The sequence below is a fragment of the Molothrus aeneus genome, chromosome Z, assembly GCF_037042795.1.
Source record: "Molothrus aeneus isolate 106 chromosome Z, BPBGC_Maene_1.0, whole genome shotgun sequence".
Taxonomy (NCBI): Eukaryota; Metazoa; Chordata; class Aves; order Passeriformes; family Icteridae; genus Molothrus; species Molothrus aeneus.
Genome location: NC_089680.1, coordinates 18,617,064 through 18,643,588, shown reverse-complemented (window position 1 = coordinate 18,643,588; position 26,525 = coordinate 18,617,064). Strand labels below are relative to the sequence as shown.

Here is a 26,525-nt window from a genome sequence, read left to right as displayed (position 1 = left end):
TAGCTTCCATTGCAGACTCTAGAATTTAGGTACCAAGCTGGCTGACTTCCCACTGACTTAACCAGAGTGATGGCATTTCCTTCTACAGAATTCAGTATCACTTTGCCAAGGGAGCCAGCCTTATGCATAACATTTCAGGCTCCTCGCCTTTACCATGCTATTTTAAAGAGCAGCTGTATTAAAAAGGCCAAGTTCATCAACCACAAATTGGGGGAGGAGGGGGAGACACCACAAACCAACCAACCAACCAAAGACAATAAAATAATCTTCACTTAGTCTGGATCCATCATATCTCTATGTGCCACACACCTTTAAACTTTTTAATCTGTTTTTATTCAGGAAGTGAAATTAAAACTTTAAACTATAAATACAAATGCCAAGGTATTACATGAGATATCCAGAGGCGTTATATTTTTTTTAATTTCTCACAAATAATTCTTAGGGAACTCAACATACATCTGGGAAACAAGTTGAAGTTTTGCATACAATGGAAAACAAGTTACACAGTTATATCTAATCTTGCCAATTTGCAACTCCTACCTCATACAAACAAAAGCTCAGGAAACAGGTATAATTTTTTCAGTAATGGTAGAGCAACTCTGCATGAAGCAAGCTGTCTAAAACCAGGTGTACTTTACAACTGTTTACTCAGTGACATCACAAAGGTTTGAAGTATTTTATTTATATACCGTCACCAATATATATAGGTATTGCAAAGAGGGCCAAACACTTGCAAAAATGTCAAGTTTTACACATTTGCATATTTTCACCTTTCTGCCCCCCAAACAGCAAAGCAGTCATTGTTTTCACACGATCTCTTTAATTTGTCAAAAAAACCCCACATAACTCCATCTATATATCAAGGAAATTGAAGAGCAAGCTTAACAGCAACTCTAACTTATAAGGGAAAAAAAACCAAACTAGGTGTATCCATTTTAGTTATGACCTTATGTAGACCTGAAGAAAAATGACCACCAAGAATAGGTTCACTAAATTTATTTAAAAATCCTAAAATGTTTCTTACAAAAATGCGTTTCATTCTGCACACTGCTCTCAACAAATGCCAGGGACATGGGACCTACCACATTCTCCCCCTTCAAAGTAAGATACAGTGTACATAAAGCAGGGTGTTCACAACAATTACAGAAAAACAGTACAATTTACCACCAACAATGAACAAAAATAGAATTCATTCTCTCTGCCACTTCAAAATTTCAATGTTAGTCTCGTGCGCCCTTCCCCCCCCATGTATCTGTAAGGAACTAAAACATTACATCTGGTGTACAGCAAAGATTCCACTACACCTCAAATGCAGAACACCTATGAAGCAGAGGAATGTTGGCTTTTTAAACAGAAGCAGATAAAAAAAAAAAAGGGTGCAGGACTCCTTCAGTTCTTCACTAGTCTTAGAAAAACTTTCCAGAATACTGCTTCACACTATAAAAAAGAAAAAATAATCTTGCATTAGAATCCTTCAACATCTGCATACTGCTTCACACTATAAAAGAAAAAGAAAAAAGCATGTATTAGAATGATGGACCATACATCTTGCATCAACATTCATAAAGCATATTAAATTACAAATTACTAACACATTTAAAAATACATAATTTTAAAATGTCAATGGCTAACAATTATATTAGTGTATTTCAGGCATAGTTAAATATTAGTAATCTAAAGCCAAACATTCCAGTTAAGATATTAAAACTGCTATAGCAGCCAGAATGTTAATACAGCAAATGCTATCTGTAGCTGTTAATATTTGGCAGAAAAGGCAAAGTACTGTCAGGAAGGTGTGAAATGCTGCATAACAGCCCCAAATCGATTTCAACTTGTCCTGTAGAGGCATGGTCTGTGCCATATGGCAGACTGTGATTTGTTGTCAATTTAGTTATCTAAAAACAACAAAATCACTAGTCTTCCACACAGAACTAGGCCAACATCCACTGAAATCTTCTATATTTTCTACAGGCTCTATGTAATTTATTACAAGTAGTTTTTTTGCAGCAGTTTTCACCACAGAAATGAGAGGACTGCTTGGTTAAGATGTCTTCCAGCAAGATTAGTTTTGAGGGTGTCTTCATTTTAATTAGAATGGAGAGCAGAAGAGAATCAAGGCAGAACTACCACTAGAGAAGTTAGGTTCAAATAGTTACTTAAAACCTGCCTTCTTAAAAGAATGATTCACAGAGGAGAGCAGTTTTATAATATACATGTCAATTTGACAGTAAGGACAACAATAAGCTTTAACTTGCCTGTTCTGCAGCAAATACTGTGCATTTTGTATCTGGTCCTGTGTTCCTGTAATAGTTATTATCCGATCTTCTGAGCCTTCTAGTGGTTCATCAATTTTGATCGAAGCTCCTGACTCATGACGTATTTGTTTGATTCTCTGGCCTCCCTTTCCAATAATAGATCCTGCCAACTAGGAAGAAAGCAAAAACATTAATTTCCTGATACAACTGCCTTTCCAAAAGCTAGAAAATTACACCACCATTTGAGTAGTTTCCACAAATTCAGTTTTAAGTGCTGCAATGGGAGCTTATTTCTTTATAGCCTAAAAATATCCCCTGTGGTATTAATTGTATAAACACAGATGAGATTAAACTGGGAGAACCAGCTCTCGTTTGCAAAACATGGGTTACAAGGACCATATCTATTACCGAGTATTAACCACAAGTAGAAATCTTTAACGTGTCTCTGAAGACAGAAACCAAACAGTCAAGCATTACACTGTTGGCAATTTAGAAACACTTGTTTTGTATTAGAAGTACTTAATCAAGCATTTTAAGTATTCTGAAAAATGGCTGTGACTTCTTTTTTAAGAGAAAGCCTGACTTGAAAGCAACTCAACTTTACTTACATCTTTGGGAATCGTTACTTGTGTTGTGATGATGGGTCCACCAAGATCTCCATATGAACCACGCCCCCCTGCATAAGAATAATCTGATTTAAGTGTATGCATCAAGCCCTTTAGTAACTATATAATGAACTACACGCAAAGGTTCTACATGAACACTTACCATAACCAGAGCCACCCTCAAACTGTAAGAGAAAAGAGAAAAAAACAATGTGAACAGCCACGTTTCATTAACACATTTTTACCTTAAGCATTATATGGTTAACTTTGAGCCCATTTAATCAAACATCACAACCCTCAATCTGATAGAAATACAACAGTGTTATGCCATCAAGGGCATCCTGAGGCAAAGATGGAAGACCAGAAACAAAAAGGGTGGCTGGGAGAGATCTCATTAATCTCTGTCCAATTTGGACCAAAGGCCATCTCATGCAGGACCACAAGTTGGATGCAATGATTCTTGTAGGTCCCATCCAACTCCAGATATTCTGTGATTCTTATCCTGCCCTATCAAATCCTCTAAGAATAACACATAAAACGACAAAGAATTCCGCCATGCCAGTTTACCAAGGCAGTCTCACCATCTCAGCTTCTTGCAGACAGCTGCTGATGCTGAACTACTTGTGACATCTGTACTAAACATTAGAATACAAAATCAGGGTAGAGCCACCTTATTAATACTACAAATACAGCTCAAAAGACATTCCAGTCTCCAGTTACGGGGCTAGAAGTCTGCCCAGCAAATTGCCCGACTACATCTACACCTTTGATTCTGACCATGCTACAAACCCTTTACATCTTAGAATAAACAATCAGGACAATAATTACTTCTGTTACATTTGATCTACCATACACTGAATGTAAATGACTGCAACAAGCACTCCTGGCTCTGTTATTTTTAGGATTTGTAAACTTGCATTTGACATCAAATTCTCATTTCATCTAATGTGTTCTAAGTGTGTAAAACCATGTATTTATACTTTGCTACAGAAGCAGAGAATAAATATATGTGGTTCTCTCAAATTCAACTTCTGAAGGAACTCCTGGGGTATCTGAGAGGAGGCTGGGGCTACCTAAAGCTGAAACTATCAGCCAAGCTGATGACATCTCAGTGATAATATTTAAGAAAAGAGTAAAAAATACCCAATGTGCACTGACTGCAAGAGAGAGCAAGGATGAAAAAAGTGCTCCAGGAACTGGCATGGAGACTACCCTACAGCCCATGGAGAAAACCACACTGGAAAGGATCATTACACTGTAGCCCACTGAGGGATGCTATGCTGAGAGCAGGAAGAAATGCCCAGAAGGAAGCCACACAGGCAAATACTTGTGCCCTGTGAGAGGACTAACACCAAATTAGTCTGTTCCTGAAGAACTGTACCACACAAAGGGGACCCACATTGGAACAGTTCCCTAAGAACTGCAGTCCACTGAAACAGATCATTTGAGCAGCTCCAGCTGTATCATTCCATGAAAGGAACCCTACACTGCAGAAGGGGAACAGTGCAGAGAGGAAGGAGCAGTGACAGGTACAACAAACTGACTGGGAACCTACCATTCCCTACCACCCCTGCACCATTCACGGCAGAGAAATAGCAGAGTAAGGAATGAAGGAGTGAAAGCTGAGTCTGGGAAGAAGTGAAGTGGGTGAAGGTGTTTTTCTGTTTCTCACCATGTTACTCAAAGTGGCAGTAAACCTACTCAAGCCAACTCTGTTTTGCTTATGATGTTAATTAGCAAGTGATCTGCCTGTCTCCATCGTGAGCCAGACTTTTCTGTCTTACTTTCTCCCCTCACTCTACTAAGGAAGGGACATGAGAGCAGCTGGGTAGGCCCTTGGTAATCAGTCAAGTTCATCCACTCACAAGGAGGGGCCCATAGAAGTTATAATGTAACAACTTTCCCAAAAAATATTCCTTATCACATTTCTTTTTGCATCAAAAAGGAAGCTATTCAGATCAAAGTGTTGAGCTTATCCTCTGTCTCTAAGCAACCTGTATTGTCTAATCATGTTACTAAGCAATACATATTATAAGACAACATAACAGAGCTCACAAGTCCAAAATACAAGACAATGAAGGGCTCTGCTAAAGGTTAAACTGAGAGGCTGATCACATAGCATACTGCATACACACACATATTGCTGCTGGTATTTGCCATAGGATACCTTTTTGGACTAACTTCTTTTAAAGAAAATACCTTTCCTTGATCACATCTGCCTCTCCACACCACAAAATAATAGAATTTTATAGCAGTTGCCATGTACATAAGCTAAGAATTGACTTTACACATGAATTAATAAAAAGTATTAATTTGGCAGCATTTTGCCATCTTCAAGACAGTGGCAACACCTGATGTATTCTCTAATTTCTACAATGGAGTGACTACATCGGTAAACAAGAAAAGGGCTACAGGTACCATGTACTTGGACTTCTGTAAAGGCTTTGACATAGTCCCCACATCCTTCCCTCCAAACTGGAGAGGGATGGAGTCCACGGGTAGACTGTAGACTGCTTATTGAATAGCGATAGTTACATCCAGGGGACAGTGTCAATGGCTCAGAGTTTCAACAGACATTAAGTGGTGTCCCTCAGAGATTGGCCTCCACTGGGACCAGTGCAGAGAGGAAGGAGCAGTGCAGACTATTCAATGTCTTCATCAATGACACAAACAGCTTAGGTACACCTGCAGCAAGTATGCAAACTGAGTGGTGCTGTTGACAGACCTGAAAGACTGGATGGCATCCAGAGGAACCTCATCAAGCTCCGAAAGTGAGCGCATAGGAAATATCATTCAATTTAACAAGACTACGAGCAAGGTGCTTCACCTGAGCTGATGCAACCTCCAGTACCAATACAGGCTGGGGGAGGAAAAGATGGAGAGCAGCCCTGCCCAGAAGAACTTGGGGATGCTGGCGAGTGAAAGGTGGGACATGACCCAGCAATGAGTACTTTGCAGCTCAGGGCATGGTTGCTACTCTGGGCTGCATCAAAAGGTCAAGCCTTGAGATCCCAATAGGAGTACTGCATCCAGCTCTGGGGCCCTCAACATTAAGGGCATGGATCAACTGGATTAAGTCTGGAGGAGGACCACAAGGATTATTAGAGGGATGCAGCACCTCTCCTGTAAGAGAGTCTGAGAGCTGGAATTGTTCACCTTGGAGAGGAGAAGGCTCCAGGGTGACCTTATTGTGGCCTTCTAGCTCCAAAAGGCAGCCTACTAGAAGGCTGGAGAGGAATTTTCACACAGGTATGTAGAGGAAGGACAAGGGGCAACAACTTTAAAGTGCAAGAGCGTTGGTTTAGTTTAAGTGTTGGAAAGAAATTTTTCACTGCAAGGGTGATGAGGCACTGGAACAGGCTGCCCAGAAATCTGTGGACTCCCAATTACTGGAAGTGTTCAAAGCCAGGTTCAATGGACCCCTGAGCATCCCAGACTAGTTCAAGGTTCTCTACCCATGGCAGGCTGGAATTAGATGATCTTTAAGGTTACTTCCAACCAAAATCATGCTGTAATTCTGCAATAACATCCCAAAACCTATCCAGTCAAATGACACATTTTCAAATAGATTGATAGGTAAACATAGTTGATTCACAAATAATTGAGAAGCTATTTTAAATATTTGCTGCTTGAAATAAAATCCCACAACATTATGGAAGTAAAACAAAACATAAATCATAAATTGATGCATCTACGGTGCATCAGTTACAGAGAAAGTTACCATTTACCCAAATGAAAATACTGTGTAAAGGAGGCAAAAGAGGCACAGAGAAGCTCCTCTATTCTCACCACCAGGCTGCTTCATAATTCTGTATTTCTATTAACATTACCTGCCATCAAAGGACACATCATTAAGTCTGCCCCTAAATTCAGAGTCAGAAGAATGGCTTTATAAATTTTAATAGGCACAAGTTGCCATGGACTACACTCAAAATCTCTTAAATTTGCTTTATCACTGAATTCATTCAATAAAGCAGTTTTCCAAAACAGGCTGAAAACACTCACCAACTCTGGTGGCTGCATGTCATCACAGGCATCCACATGACACTGCATCATCTTCCAGACGCAACATTAGAGGAAGAAAGGAAATCCAGGTCATACAGACTTTTAGAGAATGTTGCAGCCAAACAGAATGCAAAGTGGTATAAAGAAACCCTTATACCATTAACAAAGACTTGAAATTATGTGATTTAGACTACTTTCAGAACTCACTGGCTTTTAATTTTACTTTGGGGCAACTCTAAATGGGCAACTTTTGTTTTCCTTCTCTTTCTATGGTATTAGCAGATTTTTCCTCTCACTAAGAAGCTCAGAAACTTTTTCCTCTCACTCAGAAGCAAGGCAAAACTTAAGCCTTCTTTTTTCTTCCAGAAAGACTTTTTATATTTTTACATGTATTAATTCTGCTATCTACTAAAAAAGGTTTAGTAAGATTGAAACAAGTAACTGCAAGTGATTATGCCAACTGCAGGTTAAGCAGGAAGGACACTGCTTCTTATGTTTTACTGTAATATACCTCATCCTGTTAGCAAGTAGACTAACAATCTACCACTGCCTAACCACATTAGAAACTTAACTATGTTTCTAAAACATATGATATATGGCATTTCTTTCTTTCAGAATTTTACCGTTTCAACAAGTGATGTTTATTTGTGCAAAATTAGTTTCTGAACCAGGGTGTCTTGGCATACATAATATTTCACGTTGCAGACCAGCACTGAGTAGTGCTAGTCACTACTCAGAACTGGAACAGAAACCAGATGACAGATGGGCTGGATAAGGCAAAGAGCTTAACTTTGACATATAATAAAAACCCCTGCATGGAGTCCTAACTGATGTCAAATTTTTTTGTACTAAGTTTTTCTAGTTTTTAAGAGTGACCTAGGAAAGTGAAATTTTGTTACTTCCTTCCGGCATCTGCACTAATAAATAGAAGAGTTGTCATACATTCTTCCTTTACTAATTTTTACATGCTCCTGATAATGAGGGTGTTAAAAAATACACAGAACTCAGGATTTTTCAGATCACCATAGCCCTTATGGTACGCAGGACTCGATCTGGAGTGTTACACACTGTAGTAGTTACATTTCTATATGCTGATAAACAAGTCTGTACTTTGGAGAAAAAGCTTCAGAACAGACTGTAAGTCAAATGAGCATTTAAACAGCAGTATGTACTTATACTACAACTTTAAGCCAGGCTAACAGACAAGGAGCATCTTAAGTGATTAAATCTGTATGCCAAGAGAAATTTACGCATCTTTTAAAATCAAAATGGGTTTTTCTCATCTCAGCATTTACAAAGCTGTCAATGCTCTGTCATATCTCTGGAACAGGAAAAACCACAGTTCAGCATCCAGTCTTAAAGACTGTCAACTGTTCCATCTTTCTGCCTTTAGTGAAAAAGAGAACTGGCAAAAAAAAATTGGTTTTGTACAGTAAGTTTTTCCAGTATTTTTGAGATGTTCATCAATTGTTGCCTTTCATTACACCTATGTAGGACAGAATTCATGTGAAAACAGCATTTCTACTCTTTAAGAGCAGTTTTTTCCATCACAAACCACAGTAATATTGGTTTCATTTAAACTTTTAGCTACACAACAATTTTTGATGCTTGTAGCACAGGAGGACATTACTTTTTGGCATAATGCTTGAAACTGTGATGTCGTGCTCAGTGTGGAAATTTCTGCCTACACAATTTAGGATATTAGGATCATGATTAACTAAAACTAGAAATTAAATTCTATCTTTGCTGGGAAGTAGTCCTCACTTCAATGGCTATAACACTTGGTTACAAAGGAGCCAAAGTTATAAGCAGCTTCACTATGAAAAGAAATGAAATTGTTTTTTTTTTTCCCATGAAAGAAACCAAGCTAGTAGAAATTCCTCCCTTGTGTATAGAAACTCATAGCAATAAAATGAAGGTCAACCTGACAGGCTAAGCCTAAGTTAAAATGGATTTTCTAGCTGAACTGAATAAAAATAGAACAAAATTAGAACAAACTACTGCCCAAGAGTCAAGCTAAGTAAGACTGTGCTCAACCAAATACCCAAAGAAGGGCAGGCTGTTAAGTTTATGTACTCTAGCACAGGCTTTATAAGCTGCTAACAGAAGAACACAATACCTTAGCCCTGAAAACATGTCATTACAGATAAGGAATCTTGGAGAGGTACTTCTCCATTCTTCCAGTTTCTTAGCATGTAGATTAGCATGGGAAACAGGGTTTTTTTTGTGACTGCAAATATTTGTAACTGCAAATCTTTCCTTTTATTATTACTAATAAGCATATGGCATTCTTGCAATCTGGAGCTCCAGTAACTCTTAGTTCCAGTAACTCCCAAGGAGTTCATATGAAGCCCATTTAGGTAGCTCACTTCATAGCTCTTTTTCATTTTTACCTTCTACACTGATTTTGAAGAAAAAAAAAATGTGTCACCTGTTATCTTAAAGAAGGTGCCAAACAAAGCCAGAGGAGAAAAGAATATTGCTACTATAGATATCCACCTCTGTTGTGATTTAAGAGCAGCTGGTAACTAAGCACTACAGAGCTGCTTGCTCACACACCCACAACCAAACCCCAGTGGAACTGGACAAGAATCAAAAGTTAAACTTACAGCTTGAGATAAGAACAGTTTAGTAACTGACAAGAATGAATGTCATACTGATTAAAAAAATCTGAAAGATGGCCAGTTCAAGAAAACCTACAGACCTGAGCACAATCAAAATCACTGAATCTTTTTGATGACAGGGAGAAAGAAAGAAAACAAAAGAGTACCATTTACATCTCAAATATTCATCCACAGGAGGACCATTTGTATGGACAAAACATATGGTTTTACTATAAGAACCACGTATGTCCCGCATGAAAGTGCACGTAGTTCAGCATGCTAACTGTATTTAGGGACACAACAGAGCAAATTTTAAACTCATACCATGCCATCGTAACGGTCTCCTGGTCTGCCCCTTCGGTCATAGGACATCAGATCTCTAAAACGAGAAAGACAGTAGTATTTTAATTGTGTTACGTGTATTATAAGCTAGCTTGTTTATTCTTATCTGAATTTTCCCATTCAGGGTTCACATAAACTTAGTATCAAACTACTCTAATCAAGTACTGAATAAGAGAAGTTTCAGAACTACTGACTATAGTCCTGGCAACTTACTACATCACAGCAGGTAATTAAATTTCAGTATACTTCAAAATACTCTTGTCTAATACAGGCTCAATCCTGCATAATCACTACCAATATAGAAGCATGGAAAAATCACTGAAAATATGAATATGACTCAGATATAGAACATGAGTTCTATTATCTCCTATATTTTATATTTATAATTATCCAACAACTTACCCGCCACGAGGAGGTGGTGGAGGAGGAAGAGGAAGATTACGAGCTCTGCTGCCACCTCTAACACCACGACCTGGTGGAGGTGGTGGAGGTCCTCTGCGAGGGCTCATATCATCATAATCTCTTCTTGAGGGAGGCATAGGTCGTCCACCACGACCAGGGGGCATTCGATCAAAACCTCCTCTTCCACGCATTGGAAAGCCCACTGGCCGTCCCCTTCTATCATCAAACATCATTGTGAAGCCACCATAGTCATACGTTTCATCATAGAAATTGGGATCGTAAGGCTGGGCCCGTCCTTTAATTGGAGACTAATATAAACAAACAAAACAATTCCCCAAATCAGATATTTATATTACAACTGGCATATTTAATTACTAACACAATGCATTTGGAACATGTTCTTGATTTCACAATGCTGCCAAGAAAGGAGATGTTGATGTGCTTCCTGTGAACTTAACTATGACAGTAAAACTACTTAGATGTGGCAGACACATTTTGTTTTTCTTCCTCTTCGAATTTTTCATTCTGATCACATGCAAAGCATAAATGGCCCAGTACCACCAAAATTGCTCATGAGGTGTACCCCAATTCTAAACAACAGGAACAGATCCCAAGGTTCGTAACTGTCCATCATTTGCTGCTGGGAAAGCATGAGGTACTAAATTTAAACCACAAACTGAAAGACACCATTTTTCATCCCATTAACGTCTAAAACATTCATGAATGCCAGTGAAAGAATAAATTTAATAAACATTACCTCAGAGATAAGATCCAAGATAATCTTGATGCACTCAACAACTCTATCAGGTTTCCCACCAATAAGCACCACTCTGTCAGTCGAATGAGGACAACACTCCTGAAAGAGCTTAATGGTGGTCTGAGTGTTCTGCAGAAGAAAAAAAAAACCAAGATTATCAAATATATTTTTAAAAACTTTATAAAACCATTACAATATTTTAAAAATAGATTCAAAATACAATTAAGTTCCTACCCACTTCATTTTGCATGCTCGCTTTTGAGTTACCACACAAAATTTCAAGATTACCTATTTTAAAGATCTCACTGCTCTAAGTTTTGTATTAAGAAGAAAAAAAAACCAATTTTCTCCTATTTTAATTATGATGCAGCTATGATGCATCTTTTAATTAAGTATTAGAAAAAGGACCACATAACCATTGTGAGCTTACAGGCTGTATTAGCTTCCAAATTAAACATGCTCTGAATGCTAAGACAGCAATGTTGCTAGGATTATGTCTAGTTGTCTTGTCTTAATCCATGCAAACAAGTATTGGCTTATACCTGAACTGACCTGAAACTGCCTGACACAATGCAAAGATACTCAACCATGGGTTTTCAGTTCATAGAGACCATAAAGTTTTTAGAATCTTACTCTTTCACTTAAAAAAATATGGTCTTCCAGGAGTTAGAATGAAAAAATACAAAAGCAAGCATGAAGTCTTTCCACAGTATATCTGCTGTGGAGATGGTTTCATTCTCAGCTGTTTTGTGTGTTCAACCACACAAATAATTCTACACTATGCAGCAGTTTGGTCTAAAAGGAGAAATGAATACAATTGTAATAAAATGAAGTAAAAATACTTTCTTTAAAAACAGTACTCTACCAAAAATATGTTTAACCAACTCCTTGCCCTACCACTGACATTACTTCTGAGGGTCTGCAAGAAAATTGCAACTTCCCACAGAAATTGCAACTTCTCTGCCCCACAACATCAAAAGCATGTATGCAACACATTGAGAAGGAATTACCACACAGCAGATACTTAGATGTACCCTTTATTAACAGAAAACATTGCTTATTGAACAAAATGAAATCTCAGAATAGCAGAAAGCAAGTACCTCTCTGAGTTCTTTAATTTTAGCACCTTTGACACCAATAATGCCTCCTGCCAAACTCTGGTGAATAAGAAGTCGAAGTTCGCAGTCGAAGTCACTGCCTTTGTAGTGTTGATACTGTAAATACGATGCATATAGGGAGAAGCAAATAAAGATGATTCACAAAAATTCAACATTTGGGGTTTTAAGCTTCTTCTTTATAAACAGAATGGGGCAATTTAATTTATTGCCGAATTGTAGTTGTGTATTTCTTTTGATACAACCACAACAATTTAAACACCTCACCTCAATGTGAAGTATCACTTTTCCCTATTTTTTACATTATTTATTAAATTACACTGCACCGCTTGCTATAATGACTTAAGAAGGCATCAAAAAGTGCAACACTTATTATTTGGAAAACGGGAAATGTTAAAAATGTTAGTTTAATAAACAATGACAGACTTTGCCCTCTACCCAAAAAATGCCAACATGACAGCCATAATCCTTCTTTAAAAGGCTTTTGGCGTTTTTCACTTTTCTAATTTCCTGTGTTTAAAAAGTAGTAAATACTCTAGAACAATCTTATTCAAAAATTAATCTTTTCATTCTAAACAGAAGAAAATTTCAAGATAAATACCTCTTCTAAAGTAGGGATAATCTTCTTCAAGATTTCTCCAATTGTCTCTATATCTGCACTTATACTCAAGATGCTGTTGGAAGCCACAATGACAGACAATATGGAGAAGGTAGAAAAGAAAAATAGAAGTAAATTCTTTTTATCATCACGCACAACATTTTAACAAGATTTACTACAAAGAAGAGATTACAAGTATTCCCCATTTAAAGTAAACCTGTTTGCTCAATTTACAACACATGCATCTTTGTTTATGCCCAGTATATATGCATGAGAAATTTAAGATTAGGTAGGTCTTGCAGAAAGAGAAAGACAGAATGGGCTTTTGGAAGGGCTCAAATTAAGCGGGCAAGAAACTGACGCAGAACTGAAAAGTAGAAGTGAATATTCATGTTCCCCGCCACCACTAAATAGGATACCCTCGCTATTACATTCGTAGAACTGGCACACCTTCTCATTTTAAATGTGAGGATATACAAGTGGTGAACGTTGTATCTGGAATAAGGTTATGGAACTCAGATTACTAATGGGGCCTCCAAGAAAACAAATACAAATGCAAGACAAAAAAAAGACGAAACAAATGAGAAGTGAAGGAAAGCGAACCGGAATTAGCACTTCATCAGAAATAATTATGAACAGGCAATGTTGAGGGGAGCAAGGTGGGCCACAAAGACAGAGCGAGAGACTATTTTGAACCAATCTGATTTACAATGCAGCAAATATGCAACACTTGAAGCTGTGCTCCTTCCATTGAAATAAAATTAGTGGATTGTTTGGGTGGGCAACTCACGTAAAAGTTCAGTGACAAAAAGACTTAATGGGGAAAATAAGACAGAAAACTTGAAAAAAAACAATACACCGTCTATAAGGGGATACTATTTAATTATATCAAAGGCAGGTAATAAAATACATTTCTCTCTTTCTATTCAGGCAGTGAGGCATAAACTGTTGGGACATACCGCTCGGGGCCACTGCTGTCTGGGACTGAAACACTGGCATTGTACTGCATTGGTCATTGGCGTTCGTGGATGTTGGCATTGGGCATGGGTATTCAATCGGAAGTTGTCAAGTATGGTACCCGTTTGGCAACGAGCACATTTTTGGGCATAGCCAACCAGGGTTTTCACATGGGCGTTCAGGGGCGGATGGGCCAACGTCATGGTGGGCAACGCAGGGGCAAGTCGATCCAGTACATGGGCAACGGAGATATATGGCCAAAAAAACAAGGAGAGGGAAAAGGGGGAAAAGCAATAAATTTTAATTTAATACAAACTATACTCATTACTCTCAATTAATGAAACAAGCTTAAGTTGTTCTGAAGGCTAACACAATAACGGATTGCTACACCGACTGTGGCCTAACAGTATGGACTTTAAAAATGAGTCTCTTGATCTGACTAAACTACTATTTATTTTCAATAAATGATGTTCCAGTAGCAGGCTGGCTCTTGAGGGTAGACGCAAAAACTGTCGAGACTGATAGTACTAGAACCTTGGGCAAATCGGGAGTTTGTGATCCAGACCAATCTAAATTATCTGGACATAGGTGACATACTGATTTACTCAAAAAACCAAACCAAAACAAAAATCAAAACAAAAAACCCGACTAAAAAAAACCCTAAAAAAAGAGGAACAACTAGTTGCCAAAGTTAGAGAGCATATGTATGATTCCTGACCATTTCAACTAAAATCTCAACTCTAGTTGCAGTAGTTTATGAACGCAGTTGGAACTGATTTGTAATGATATACTGCCAAATCTTGTGCTGGACAGAGTCTTGATTGGAAAAACCATTGAAATTGTAGCTGATGTTAAGTACAGGAGTGTAAACGAATGAAATTTAAGAAGTGTTGCCAAGTTTTATAAATACACAACATTAACGCTGAGCATGTGTCCAATCACCAGAGTCAACCCCCCTGTAAAATGTGAAAAGGCATTAAGTCATGACCATTTAAAAATACTTCCAAGTAATAGAATACAATGTTCCTTTAGTGTTTTATACTCATATTTAAAGCAAGAAACCTTAATATTAATGGTTTTGTGCTTCATGTGCAAGCTGTTGAGGAACGGATGGGTGACTTCATTTTGCTTTTTTGAAGGAAGTTAAAGAATTCTTTTATCACTGGGCCAAGCCAACCACCTGCAAGGGTTTCAGCAGTACTATAACTGATGCACACATATGGGGAATGGTATTATTAAGAGTTTAAGTTTTGTCAATATTTTTAATTAGGATAGTAACTCACTTCATGTTCAAGTGTGTAATTTAGCAGAATCCTACTAAAAAGTGAAGAGATTTAACATAAACCTCTCCTCCCATGCATCAGGCTGGATTTTAATTGAAACAGAAATTGAGGAACTGTTATCTACTCTGACAATCAATACAAATGGATTGTAACTTGGATGTCTATAGAGTTGAATTGCTCCCATTTCTAGAAATGCACGCAATAAAGTTTTCGATGTAGTGCTCTGAAAGAAGCAGTGTTAAATTAGTTCAAACTCATATATACTCACGTCTGTACGAAGTGCTTTAATATTTTTGCCACCTTTTCCAATCACTGCTCCAGCATTCTGGAAAACAGTTTTCAGAAGTTACATTATGACAACTCAGTACAGACTAAGTTTATGAACTCAACACTAAAAACAGTAGATCTATTTTGGCTGGCTTAAGAGGTGGGGGGAGGCATCATTTTGGCATTAAAAAAAATTACCAAAAGCTCTTACAACCACAGAACACAGCACACAAAGAAAGATAACTCAGCTTTGCCATTAATATTTCAATTCTAAAGAGAAGTTTTAGGCAATTCTGCCCATGTTGAACTTCTCACCAAACTAAATGAGTGTAATGCAGGACAACTATTTCCTCCATTATCTAATCTTTTTTTTCCCCCTTACGGAATATGTTTGCAAATTCCACTTTTAAGCTCCAAACATTTGATAATTTCAAGGGCTAGTATTGTTTTGCACATGAGTAAAGTAACTAATTTCTCAAAGCAATATAAACTGAAAAAGGCTGAAATTAATGTTAACAGCCACCAACTTCATTAAAGCCACCAACATTAACAGGAATAAACTGACAAACAGTAAAAAGTAGGAATAGGAAAACCACATTTTTACCAGGTTTTTTCAAGGATTCTACAAAAAATATTGCTTTTATTACACATTATGCTAAAGGGATGCAAAATATTTAATGGTACACTCCACATATTTAATATTTAATAGTTACACTCCACGTAACTTGGCTATTGGTCAGAAATGCTACACAGAGTTCAGGCAACAGTCTTTCACACCAACACCAAAGACTGAGATACTTCAGAACATATAAATCATCTGTAGCAACTGGAAACACCAGAGAAAATTCATACACAGCAACTTGAATTATTTACACTTGTCAACAAAATCACTGCAATCCCTGAAGAACTACTCCCACATTTCTTCCTGTTGATATAGTTGACCAAGTTTAGTAGATCTATTTGAGAGAATTACTAAAATCTTAAGTTCTCATCTCACATATTTAATCTAAAAGCACTTATTTATAATCCTCTAAAAACCTTCTTCTTCAAAGACTCATATACAGTCATTCCCCCCAAAATAGCTACCCTCCACTCAAATGTATCTTAGACTCTTTACTGCCCTACTTCTTTGCAAGTATATATTTTTAATAAACCCTGTATTGATGCTTAGGGACTTACCCTTTTAAGAGAACCTGGAGGACAATTCCATTGCAATACACCTACAGCTACCATTCCTATATACTGAAAATTAATCTGTTACCTCATTTCAAAAAAAGCACATAATCTCTCTACACTTCCATCTCACCACACACTTTGTCACCACCATCTTGAACAATGCTACACACGAAGAAAGTAAAAAAGCGTACTTTGCTCTGAAGCAAGATGCGCAGTTCAACCATCTCATCAGTGTTCCGAGATCTTTTGAAGGCCTGCTCTTCCTCCATATCTTCTGCAGGACGTTTGCCTGTAGAGAGGTCCATAGGGGGGAAACATAAACATTTATTTAACTTTCTAAGTCATAATGAAGTGGAACACATGCCAAACTTATGCTCTGTACTATTAATACATTCATTCCTATTAGCACAAAACTAATTACAGTTAATGCTCTATTCTGAGCATCCTCAGCACAGAAACCAGTCTTCACGTCAACAGCTTTCTTACTAATTAACAACTGAAAATGCATCTAAAAATCTATGAACTATGGCTTAAATGAGAATGCTGCACATAGTCAGTAAGAAATTCACGACATTTTAGACACATCCAAAGGAGCGGATCATCACCCACTTAGTACTTATTTAAAATTTCAATTGGGGAAAACCTTTCAGGCATAAAGCTCAAATGTATTTTGTCCGACACTGAAATACTGGTGAAACAACAGCAAAGTAGCACTTCAAATGTTCTGGGAAAAAATGGCACGAATCAACAACAATAATGCCCAAACGTCCCTGGTAATTCCCAAGAAATTTTCCATTAAGCTCTTAAGCAATATTTCATATATTCGTACCCCTGCATGTAACTGTTACAATGAACAAAATGCAATGAACAGATATGCCCTATAGCATTCATACATATTCACGTTCTTCATACGCCTATGAAATATTTTTCAACATTTAGTAATAACTTTCAGTTCTCATGTCTAAAACATATTAACAGAAAGATTATATATTTATGCTTCAAAAGCATGTGTAAAGATACATTAATTAAAATAGAAGACAATGCAGAACACAAAATTACTGCTGATGCAAATATATAGTAAAGGTAAATCATTATAAAATTCTTTGAAATACTGAAATTTTAAAGAGAGTCTTTCTAAAAACGAATAGTCCTTTAAAAAATTTACCATTTGTCTCTGTGTTGGTAAAGGTCTCCTCCTGTTGTTCAGTCTCCATTGCCTTTTTTTCTTATGTAGGCAAGCAAAACCTGTTGAAAAATAAAGACAGTACATTTTTTTTGTAAAAAGACAAACTGTACCTCATGCTAAAGTGAAAAAAATAAATGCCTGCTGCTAGAACTTACCGCTGTTATATATCCTTGCTGACAAAAACTCAAGTACTCTGGGCGGGATCAAAATCCAACAGCCTATTGCTTCAAGAGCCTATGAAAACAGCATAAATCAGTTGTGAGTCTTCCCACGTTGTGAGTCTGATTCTGCTACAGTCAGAAACCAAAGGGTTGACCTAAACTATTGCTGCAATTTTTTTCCTTATAAAAGAAAAACCATAGCCAAGCCAAACACACCATGAAGAGAAGTTGAAGGTGAAATCTGTAGACCTACATAAACCCATAATGTCTGAATTACACTTCTTGGGCACACACAAGTTTCAAGTAACCACATAATCTCAACATTATAAGATATGTGCCTTGGTTTCTCTTTCTAAAGGGCACTACACCAAAATCTGGTCCTGCTATTTAGGCCAACACTATTTACACTTAATAAAAATTCCTGTTACGATAATCATCAGCATTTGTTTTACAAATTCTCTACTAGCACGAATTTGAGCATGTGTTCCTCTCAACTATAATTGATGAATAAAATGACAACTTCCAACTACACTAAAATAACGTCTTTTTAAAAATATCACCCTCTGCAGTTATATACAACCCACTGCATGCACACCCCCCCAAAACCTCCAAAATCACCTCTACTTCACTACAATTTTCTGAAACAGTCTGTGACCTGCTTTTAGGGACTAAATCACATTAGCGAGAAGCATAAATTAAAAGAAATTCAACTTACTATCATTAAAAATGTGATTTACAAATACAGCCGAACAATCACATATTTCCCTTTGCATTCCATTAACTTCCACTGCCTCAACAAACAGCAGGCACTCATTCTTGTATCCATAATCGGCGGAGAGGGAATGGGGGTGGGGAAGAAGCTGATTCTAATTTATTAAACGTACTCTCAGACAACTATGTAATTGCTGCCCGGCTTGTAGGGGCTAAAAGCAGGCTCTGTCTTCCCAACACATGCCGGCATTTCCACGTATTTGAAGCGGACTAACGGGCATGCACAAGTTTAGTAATAGCGGGATCTCAGACAAGACACTGCCAATATTGCGCTGTTACGTGGACGGGCGGTAAGGAAGACATGGACAAAGTGAAACAGCCCTTTCAGACACCGGCTAATCTACTTCCAACTATCCCAAGAATTTTAAGGCGGCGGGGAGCTAACTGTGATCAGCTGCAGTTACCATTCGAGGCTTAGTCTCTCCTAGTCAAGCTTCCCCATACGTCATGTGTTCTCAGTAATCTTGCTCAGCTAGGTAAATCGAGGGCATTCACATTACTAATAAAGTCAGGTTCTCTGTGAACACCGAAGGGCTAAAGCACACACGAGAGGTGGAACCAGCGACCACAGACCTAAGAGATGAGGAACGTCAGAGCGCCTCCAAGGCGCAGCGGGGCTTCCCGCCTGCCCCTCTCTTCACCCACTCCAGCCGCCCGCCCAGCGCGGGGGGGACAGGGGCGAGCGCGGCGGCGCTGCTGCGGCACCCCCGCGGAGGAGCAACGGAAATGGCGCCCTCCGAAATGGCGCCCGCCAACCCGCTGCGAGGCGGAGCCGGGAGCGGAAGGGCCGCCGCCACCACCACGCGGCCGCGGAGAGCGTTACCCATCCCGGCCCGAGCGGACACAAAGGAGGTGCCCGGCGGCTCTAAGCCCGGCGCAGCGGGCGGGGCAGGGTCAGCCCTAGTGCTACGGGCACTCCGCCCTTCCCCTAAAGCGGCGCGGTCGCGATGCGGAGCCTCCGCCCCCCGATCCGCCTCTGCGGCCGCTTCCGCGCAGGCCGCGGCCCGGAGCACCCTCGCTGCCCCCATCATAATCCCCCACAGAAGCTCTCCCTAGGCACAGTTGCCTGGGGCGGGCGCGGGAAGGCGGCAGCGGCCGCCGCACCCCTGCCCTTGGAGCGCACCCGCCGGTGCTGCGAAACGCGCGTTGTCCCCGCGGGGCAACGGGGACAGAGGCCACCTTAAGACCCTCAGCAATAGCCGAAGTGGCCACACACCACTGTCCTCCATGCAGTGTTTTCCTCGCTCTACCGCCAATCCCACGAAAGACCTATGGCCACGGCAGCCCTTGGCGGTTGAGGCCCCACGACAGGAGACAGGCCGTCTCGCACCGCTGTGTCACGCCGCGCCGCCAAGCGGAGTCCATCGGCGGCTCTACCGGCCCAGACAAGGCCTTAACCGGCCTGTGTCCTTCTCCCACCCCCCCTTCCCTCCTCGCCGGCCCCGGCCGCACGGCGCCGCGGGCTGCGCGTACCTGCGGCCGCCGCCGGCCCCGCCGCGTACGGGAGAGAAAGGGGAGCAGCCTAGGACTCCGACGCACACATCCACCAGCGCCACCCGCGATTGGCCCCGCCACCGCCCTCCGTGAGGCACCGCCGCCGCCTCGTTGGGTGAAGCCGCTGCCCGTCAGCACAGGAGGCGGCGCCGCGACCCGCACCGCCCTCCGTGAGGAAAAGGATGAGACGGGTCCGGGGAAAGGGTGGCGCCGCTAGACCCGTGCCGCGGCTGGTTGGTCTGCCTTTCCTACCTGGGCTGCGGGAGTGGCGCGGGCAGCGAGCGGGCGGCCCAGAAAAGCGGGAGCGGCTGCGGCCAGGAGGCGAGAAAATGGCGGCCCCTAAAACCCCGCCTTGTGCGTGCACCCTGGTGCCGGCTGTAGCGAGACTCTCGCGATGATTCCACGCACGCCTCCCATTGGCTGGTGGGTGCTCGCGGCGGTTTCGGGGAGCGCGGGCTCGGGCGCAGCCCGGTCCCTCAGGCCGGCGGTAGCCGCGGCCGGCTCGCTGCCACCGCGCTGCCACCGCTTGCTCGTTTGCTCGCTCGCCCCGGTGAGTTGGAGCTCTCGGCCCCTCCGAGGAGCTGCGAGGTGCGGCGTGTCCTCATTCAGGTCTTCCTCCTCCCCCCACCTCTGCTTCCCTTCCTCCCTCAGCCCTTTCACCTCCTCTGTTGAAAGCTGGGGTTTTGCTTGGACTAACTAGGCGGTATCTTCCGAGTGGTGGATCGTCTGGGGAGAGCTTGGAGGCAGGGTGTTCTTTTGTTCACTCTAAAGGCCAAAAATACCCCAATAAACACAACAGTACCCACACCTGGGGTTTCTTAAATATTCTTAGTGTAGGTTTTGTTTTCGTTGTGTCCTGTAGAGGGATTGAGCTACTCGGTCGCCCTTTCTAAGGGATTGAATATGATCCATGCGCAGTTAGGCAACTTGGTATCTTTTCAATATTTATAGTAGTGATATGGATGCAGGATTTGAATGCATCATTAGCAGGTGTGCTAGCGATACTGGGTTGGGAGGTGCTGCTGACTTTCTTGATGGAGAAGAGCCTTGCAGAGGGATCTGAAATAGATTGGAGCACTGGGTAATTATCAGTGGCAAGAAATTAAACAAGAACAAATCCAGATTCTGCCCCTGGGATGCAGTAAAGCTGAGCACCAGTATAAGCTGGGAGAGGAGTGTGTGTAGAGCAGCCCTGCAAAAGGGATCTGGGGGTGCTGGTGGGCAGCAGCTCAGGGTGAGCCAGCAGTGTGTGCCCGGGCAGCCAGGAGGGCAAACCCCATTCCGGGGTGCAGCAGACACAGCATCACCAGCTGGGATTGGGATCATCCCGCTGGATCCAGCCCTGGTGCGCCTCACCCCGAGTCCTGTGTGCAGTGCTGGGCCCCACACTCTGAGAAGGGTGGGAAGAAGGTCCTGGAATGGTCCAGAGGAGGACAACAGAGCTGGTGGCAGGGCTGGAAGGCACATCCTGTGAGGAGGGGCTGAGGGCTCTGGGTCTGTCTGGGTTGGAGAGAAGGAGGCTCAGGGGTGACCTCATTGCTCTGTACAGCTCCCTGGGCAGGGGACCTAGAGAGGGAATGCTGCTGTGTTCCTCTCATCCAGCAACAGATGTGGGAATGATTCAAAGCTGCATCAGGGAAGTTCAGTCTTGACAAGAGGAATAATATCTTTACCAAGGACAATAAAGCTGGTGCAAGGCCGAGAGAGTAAGTGGTGTTAGGAGTGGTTGAGGAAGCAGGGGTGGAAAAAAGGAGGCTCAGGGGAGACGTTATTGGTCTCCACAATCTACTTGAAAGGAAATTGTTGTAAGCTGGGGGTCAGTCTCTGAAATAGGCCTTAGGTTGTACCAAGAGAAATTCAGGTTGGACATCAGGAATTTTTCACAGAATGTGTGTTTAAGCAATGATGGAGTCACCATCCCTGAAATTGTTCAAGAAGTGATTGGACATGGCACTTGGTGCCATGATCTAGTTGGCATGGTAGTGGTGTTCAGAGGTTGGACTCAATGATCTTGGAAGTCTTTTCCAATCTGAATTATTCTAGTTCTAAGAGCATGATCAAACACTGAAACAGGCTTCCTGTAGAAGTGGCTGATGCCCTAAACCTGTTAGTTTCTAAGATGTATCTGGACAATATCCTTACTAACGTGCTTTTACTTTTGGTCAGCTCTGAATTTTTCAGGTGCTTGGACTAAATGATCGTTCAGAGTCCATTCCAACTGAAATACTTCTGTTCTACTCTGTTTGTGCAGAACTACTTCCTAAACTAACAAGGAGTTAGAGTTTATTAGCCACTGATGTCCTTGATAGCTGCCAAGACTTGGCACTTATGCAGCCAAGTCCTGCACTGGGTCTCCAGATAACAATGTTTCAAAGCCAGCTTTCTGTTGTCGGTACAAAGCTTTCAGTCACGGACTGAAAGTCACTCCTCTGACATAGGTGTTGATAGACCTCAGCTTGGTTCTATAGATCCTCTTCTGTTCCTAACAGTGCTGGTGAAGTGGGAGAGTAACATCCCAGGTCAATTTCTAAAGTAAGCTGTGTGTTAACAGAAAGAATACCATAAAAAAAGAGGAAATCTATTTTAAAACCTATTGCTCTTATGGTTTGGGTTTTTTGTCCATTCACTTTCAATCTATAAGAAAAGAGTTTCATTTATATGTTTCTAGTTTAATAAACAGAAAAGTGTGGTTGCTTGTATAAGTCTCCATGCTTTTCTTATATTTTGCACATAACTTTTATGCTGATAATTGCACATATGTTCTATGCTGATTGAAACGTTAAATGTTGGAAATGCCTATGAATTTCCTTGTCTGTAGAAGTGTTTTTAATTTAAATTTTTTTATGCAATATAAGCATGAAACTTGTAATAATTTCAGTTTTTGTCAGAAGATTAAATGTCTTTTTGAATTCAATTTTAGGGAATTCCGTATCTAACCATAAAAGAAAATGTCTACGTCTAGCATTGTTGCAAGAGTGGAAACCTGGCTTTCATCCACATGGCACGTGAAAGTTCCTTTAGCGTGGCTGGAAGCATGTATTAATTGGATCCAGGAAGAAAATAGTGGTAGTAATTTAAGTCAAGCTCAGATTAACAAGCAGGTATTTGAGCAATGGCTTCTTACTGATCTGAGAGACTTGGAATATCCCATTTTGCCTAACTGCATCTTAGATACTCCCAAAGGAGAGTTATCAGGCTGCTTCTCCATACAGATTGATTCACTGGTGGATGTTAGCCAGCCAGCATATTCTCAGTTGCAGAAGCTAAGAGGGAAAAGCACTGTAAATGAAGAAGTGACAGCCAGTACTCAGACATTTCAGAAGCCCTGGGAAGCAAAGCCGACTCGAATGCTGATGCTGCAATTAACAGATGGCGTACATCAAATTCAGGGCATGGAGTATCAACCAGTGCCCGTTCTCTGCAGTAATCTTCCTCCTGGAACAAAAATCACTGTACAGGGCAATATTGCATATCGTCTTGGAGTTCTTCTGCTTAAACCAGAAAATGTGAAACTGTTGGGTGGTGAAGTTGATGCTCTTCTTGAAGATTATTGTCAGGAAAGAGTCCTTGCTAGATTAATTGGAGAAGCTGAAAACCCTAATTCTGTTGGACAAGCTGGACATGAACAGATTTTTTCAAGGCCTGTGGATGAGTTAGAACAAACTCTTGGCCCTTCAGATGAAGAGCTTTTAGCCAGCCTTGATGAAAATAATGAATTTACTTTAAACAAAATAACATCTTTAGAAAGTGGATACTGTAGTAGAAGCAACAATTTTAATACAGCCTCAGGTTCACTGAGTCCACACAATGGAAATGTTTTGCTACAAAAATCTGGAAGTCCTTTGCCTCACTCAGATGAACAAGTTTCACCTCCCGTAGAATATGCTGATGGCTTTTTAAATGACTTTCCGTTAGAAGATGACTTTCTTCTGGAAGAAGAGATGCAAAGAGAGATGGAAGATGTGCCACCAGTGGAGATGAACAGAAACATCGATTTAATTACTGGCAGACTTCCACATACATCTAGAAACTCCTGCAATTCATCTTTAAATGGCACTGGTGAAGAAGACAATGTGAATGAAAGAGATAAGCCCAGGGAAGCTATCAGCAACGAAAAGAACATGAGAAGAACAATATTTGATGAAGATGGAAATAGCATTAGTAACTTTTTGCCGCACAAGGGCTTACATCAGACCTGCAGTTCATCAGCATTTTCTTTGGAAACTCCTCCTGAAGAGGGGCAGAATTATACAGACCTAGATGAGAGCAGATGTAAACACCAACACACTTCTGACAGCAGGGTATTAAATGATGATCCTGTATTTTCCTTAAAAATGGATCCAGAAGGAGGTCAGCAAAGACCTGATTCACAGATGTTTCCTTGCAAGGCAGTAGAGACACATTTAGATTTAGATTCTCCACCTTTCACATATATTTCCCTTCTCCTTGCAAAAAAACCAGAAACTGTTAGACTTCTGAAAGTTAAATGTTTTATTGTCACTCTCACTGGAAACCTCACAAAAAGCAATGGGTCCTGGGGTATAAAGGCAAAAATTTCTGATGGCTCTGCTTATCTTGAAGTAGACTTTGCTGATGATATTCTGACAAGTTTCATTGGCTTTTCAGTGCCCGAGATTAATGAGTTGAAAAAGGATCCTGCTTTACGTCTAAAACTTAAGGATGGTTTAGAGAAATGTCAAAAGCAGCTGATAGATCTTTGTTGTTTGATGACCATTGAGTTTAATCCATTTCAGTCTAAAGCTACTGTATTAATTCTCCAGGATGCTGATGCTAGGCATCTAGAACAATTGAAGAAACGTTTGAATAAATAATATGTGCAAAATTCCAGACTATAGATTAGGAAATGTTAAAGTCAGATTTCCCTTGAAGAATTCTTGAAAGTTAAACTTCAAGTTAAGTGGTGTGTCTTTTATCAGTAATTATAATGTAAAAGTGAGACAAAGAGATGACTCATTGGAGCTAAACTGGGCAGATTGCTTTGTATGGTGACAGTATTGGAATAAGATTTCGAATATTTGTGTCTTCACCTTTTCATTCTGCAAAATCCTGCGCATTCTAGACTGGTAATCTTGAGTAGCAGAATTTGTCAATAAATGTATAACAATGAACAAACCATCTTGCTATTTTACTTTTTCAGGCACTTACCTGATTTTTAAAAGAAAGGTACAGGAGACTCAGTTTTTTCTTGGAGAAAATCAGTTTAATAAATTTAAATCAAATACAGTCCCTTCTGTCTATGCCAATCTGAAGACTCAAATCTATATTCACTGTGCAAAAACCTAAAGTATAGAGACATGAAAGATTGTCTTCTAAATATTCAGGTGTGAGGGAAAAAAATCCAATCCTATGAAAAAAGGAGATTTTAAAACCCTCCATATTTTTACAAATAACTTAAAGCCAAGTGTTTTAAGGTGTTTATTAGCAGAAAATTACTATAACATATGGGGATTCTATTTTTGTCACATTAATGTTAATCATTGCTAGTAGTTTTGAAACCAGAGGCAACTCATTCATTAACTCTTATAGTTACTTGACTACATGTGCAGTCAAATATTTTTGCTGTGCACATGTTGTATAGTATACTTATTGCTGGTTTTAATTTTGATTGATTTTTTTAAATTTCTGCTTCTAAAATAATATATTAAAGTTTTCATTTAAATTTTGGTGGATGCTGCTTAGTCACTTTGAAAGAAAAATAAATATTTTATTGAGTGTATAGAGTATAAGAAATTATTTTATTAAGTTGTTTGTTCTTCTATTTGCTTCTTCCCATTCTTTTCCCTTCGCCCATTTTTTGGTTTGTTTTGTCTTGGGGTTTTTTGTTTGTTTTTTCCTTTGGTTGGTTGGCTTGAGTTGGGTTCCTTCTCTGTCGATTCAGAAGAATTCATATTCTGGCAGGAATAGGGGAACAGGAGCAGTCTGCCCAGCATTGGCAGTGTTTGCAAAGAATGTAAAATTGGTGACTGGGAGAGGAATTTTTTTTTTTTAAATGACCCGTCATTATATTTTTTCAAAGCCTTTTCTTTCTCTGAACAATGTCTGTTAGGCCATTGAGATTTGCTGTGACAAGTTGTCAGTATAGCTTACTGCTCAATCCCAAATTGAGAACCATGCTTTAAGACTCAAGGAAAACTAGAGATGATTTGCCAAGTAAGGTAAAAATGGAGGAAGGTAGAGCATGAGACATCTTGAGGGTTTTTATGCTTGAGGTGTAAGGGAGTTTAGGCTTTTTTTTTACAAAGACAACCATCCCTGTGTCCCTTTCTTTCCTTGCCCCTCCCACTTTGAAGAGAACCTGAGGAAATTAAAAACCTCATGAGCCACCTCTGGGTTTCTTTTCTGAGGATTTTGGGAGCAGTACATTGTTTAAAACTGTAACAGCAAAAGCTTTGGCCTGTTTGGAACCTACATTACTGGATCTTGAGTTACAGTTTCAGAAAAAATTGCTTGTTAGTAGGAAACTGACCAAGCTTCATTTCATGTAAACCTTTTAGATGTTAATAGAGCTGACTGTAAACCTTCAATGC

At 40.2% G+C, this 26,525-nt stretch overlaps 2 protein-coding genes across 9 annotated transcripts; one reads left to right on the top strand and one right to left on the bottom strand.

Annotated features, from left to right (window-relative positions):
• Positions 1–310: 310 nt before the first annotated feature.
• HNRNPK (heterogeneous nuclear ribonucleoprotein K) lies at positions 311–20,336 on the bottom strand. Of its 7 annotated transcripts, none has more exons than XM_066568807.1 (16): positions 20,230–20,336; positions 17,707–17,785; positions 17,532–17,610; positions 16,557–16,667; positions 15,191–15,247; positions 13,642–13,685; positions 12,686–12,758; positions 12,070–12,198; positions 10,970–11,098; positions 10,213–10,520; positions 9,793–9,847; positions 6,866–6,916; positions 3,024–3,045; positions 2,864–2,946; positions 2,256–2,425; positions 311–1,498 (listed from the first exon to the last, which is right to left on the bottom strand). In XM_066568807.1, the coding sequence occupies exons 3-16, from the start codon at positions 17,577–17,579 to the stop codon at positions 1,465–1,467; spliced, it is 1,314 nt and encodes a 437-aa protein (XP_066424904.1). In that variant the 5' UTR covers positions 17,580–17,610; positions 17,707–17,785; positions 20,230–20,336; the 3' UTR covers positions 311–1,464. The 7 variants fall into 7 exon arrangements, with proteins under 7 accessions (XP_066424904.1, XP_066424906.1, XP_066424908.1 ...); XM_066568809.1 differs by lacking the exon at positions 20,230–20,336 and adding an exon at positions 19,957–20,054 and having other exon boundaries at positions 16,557–16,654; positions 17,531–17,610; XM_066568811.1 differs by lacking the exon at positions 20,230–20,336 and adding an exon at positions 19,957–20,054 and having other exon boundaries at positions 12,070–12,183; positions 16,557–16,654; positions 17,531–17,610.
• An 84-nt stretch (positions 20,337–20,420) lies between these two features.
• On the top strand, positions 20,421–25,714 carry RMI1 (RecQ mediated genome instability 1). Of its 2 annotated transcripts, none has more exons than XM_066569288.1 (2): positions 20,421–20,527; positions 22,898–25,714. In XM_066569288.1, the coding sequence occupies exon 2, from the start codon at positions 22,926–22,928 to the stop codon at positions 24,807–24,809; it is 1,884 nt and encodes a 627-aa protein (XP_066425385.1). In that variant the 5' UTR covers positions 20,421–20,527; positions 22,898–22,925; the 3' UTR covers positions 24,810–25,714. The 2 variants fall into 2 exon arrangements, with proteins under 2 accessions (XP_066425385.1, XP_066425386.1); XM_066569289.1 differs by having other exon boundaries at positions 20,469–20,565.
• Positions 25,715–26,525: the final 811 nt, after the last annotated feature.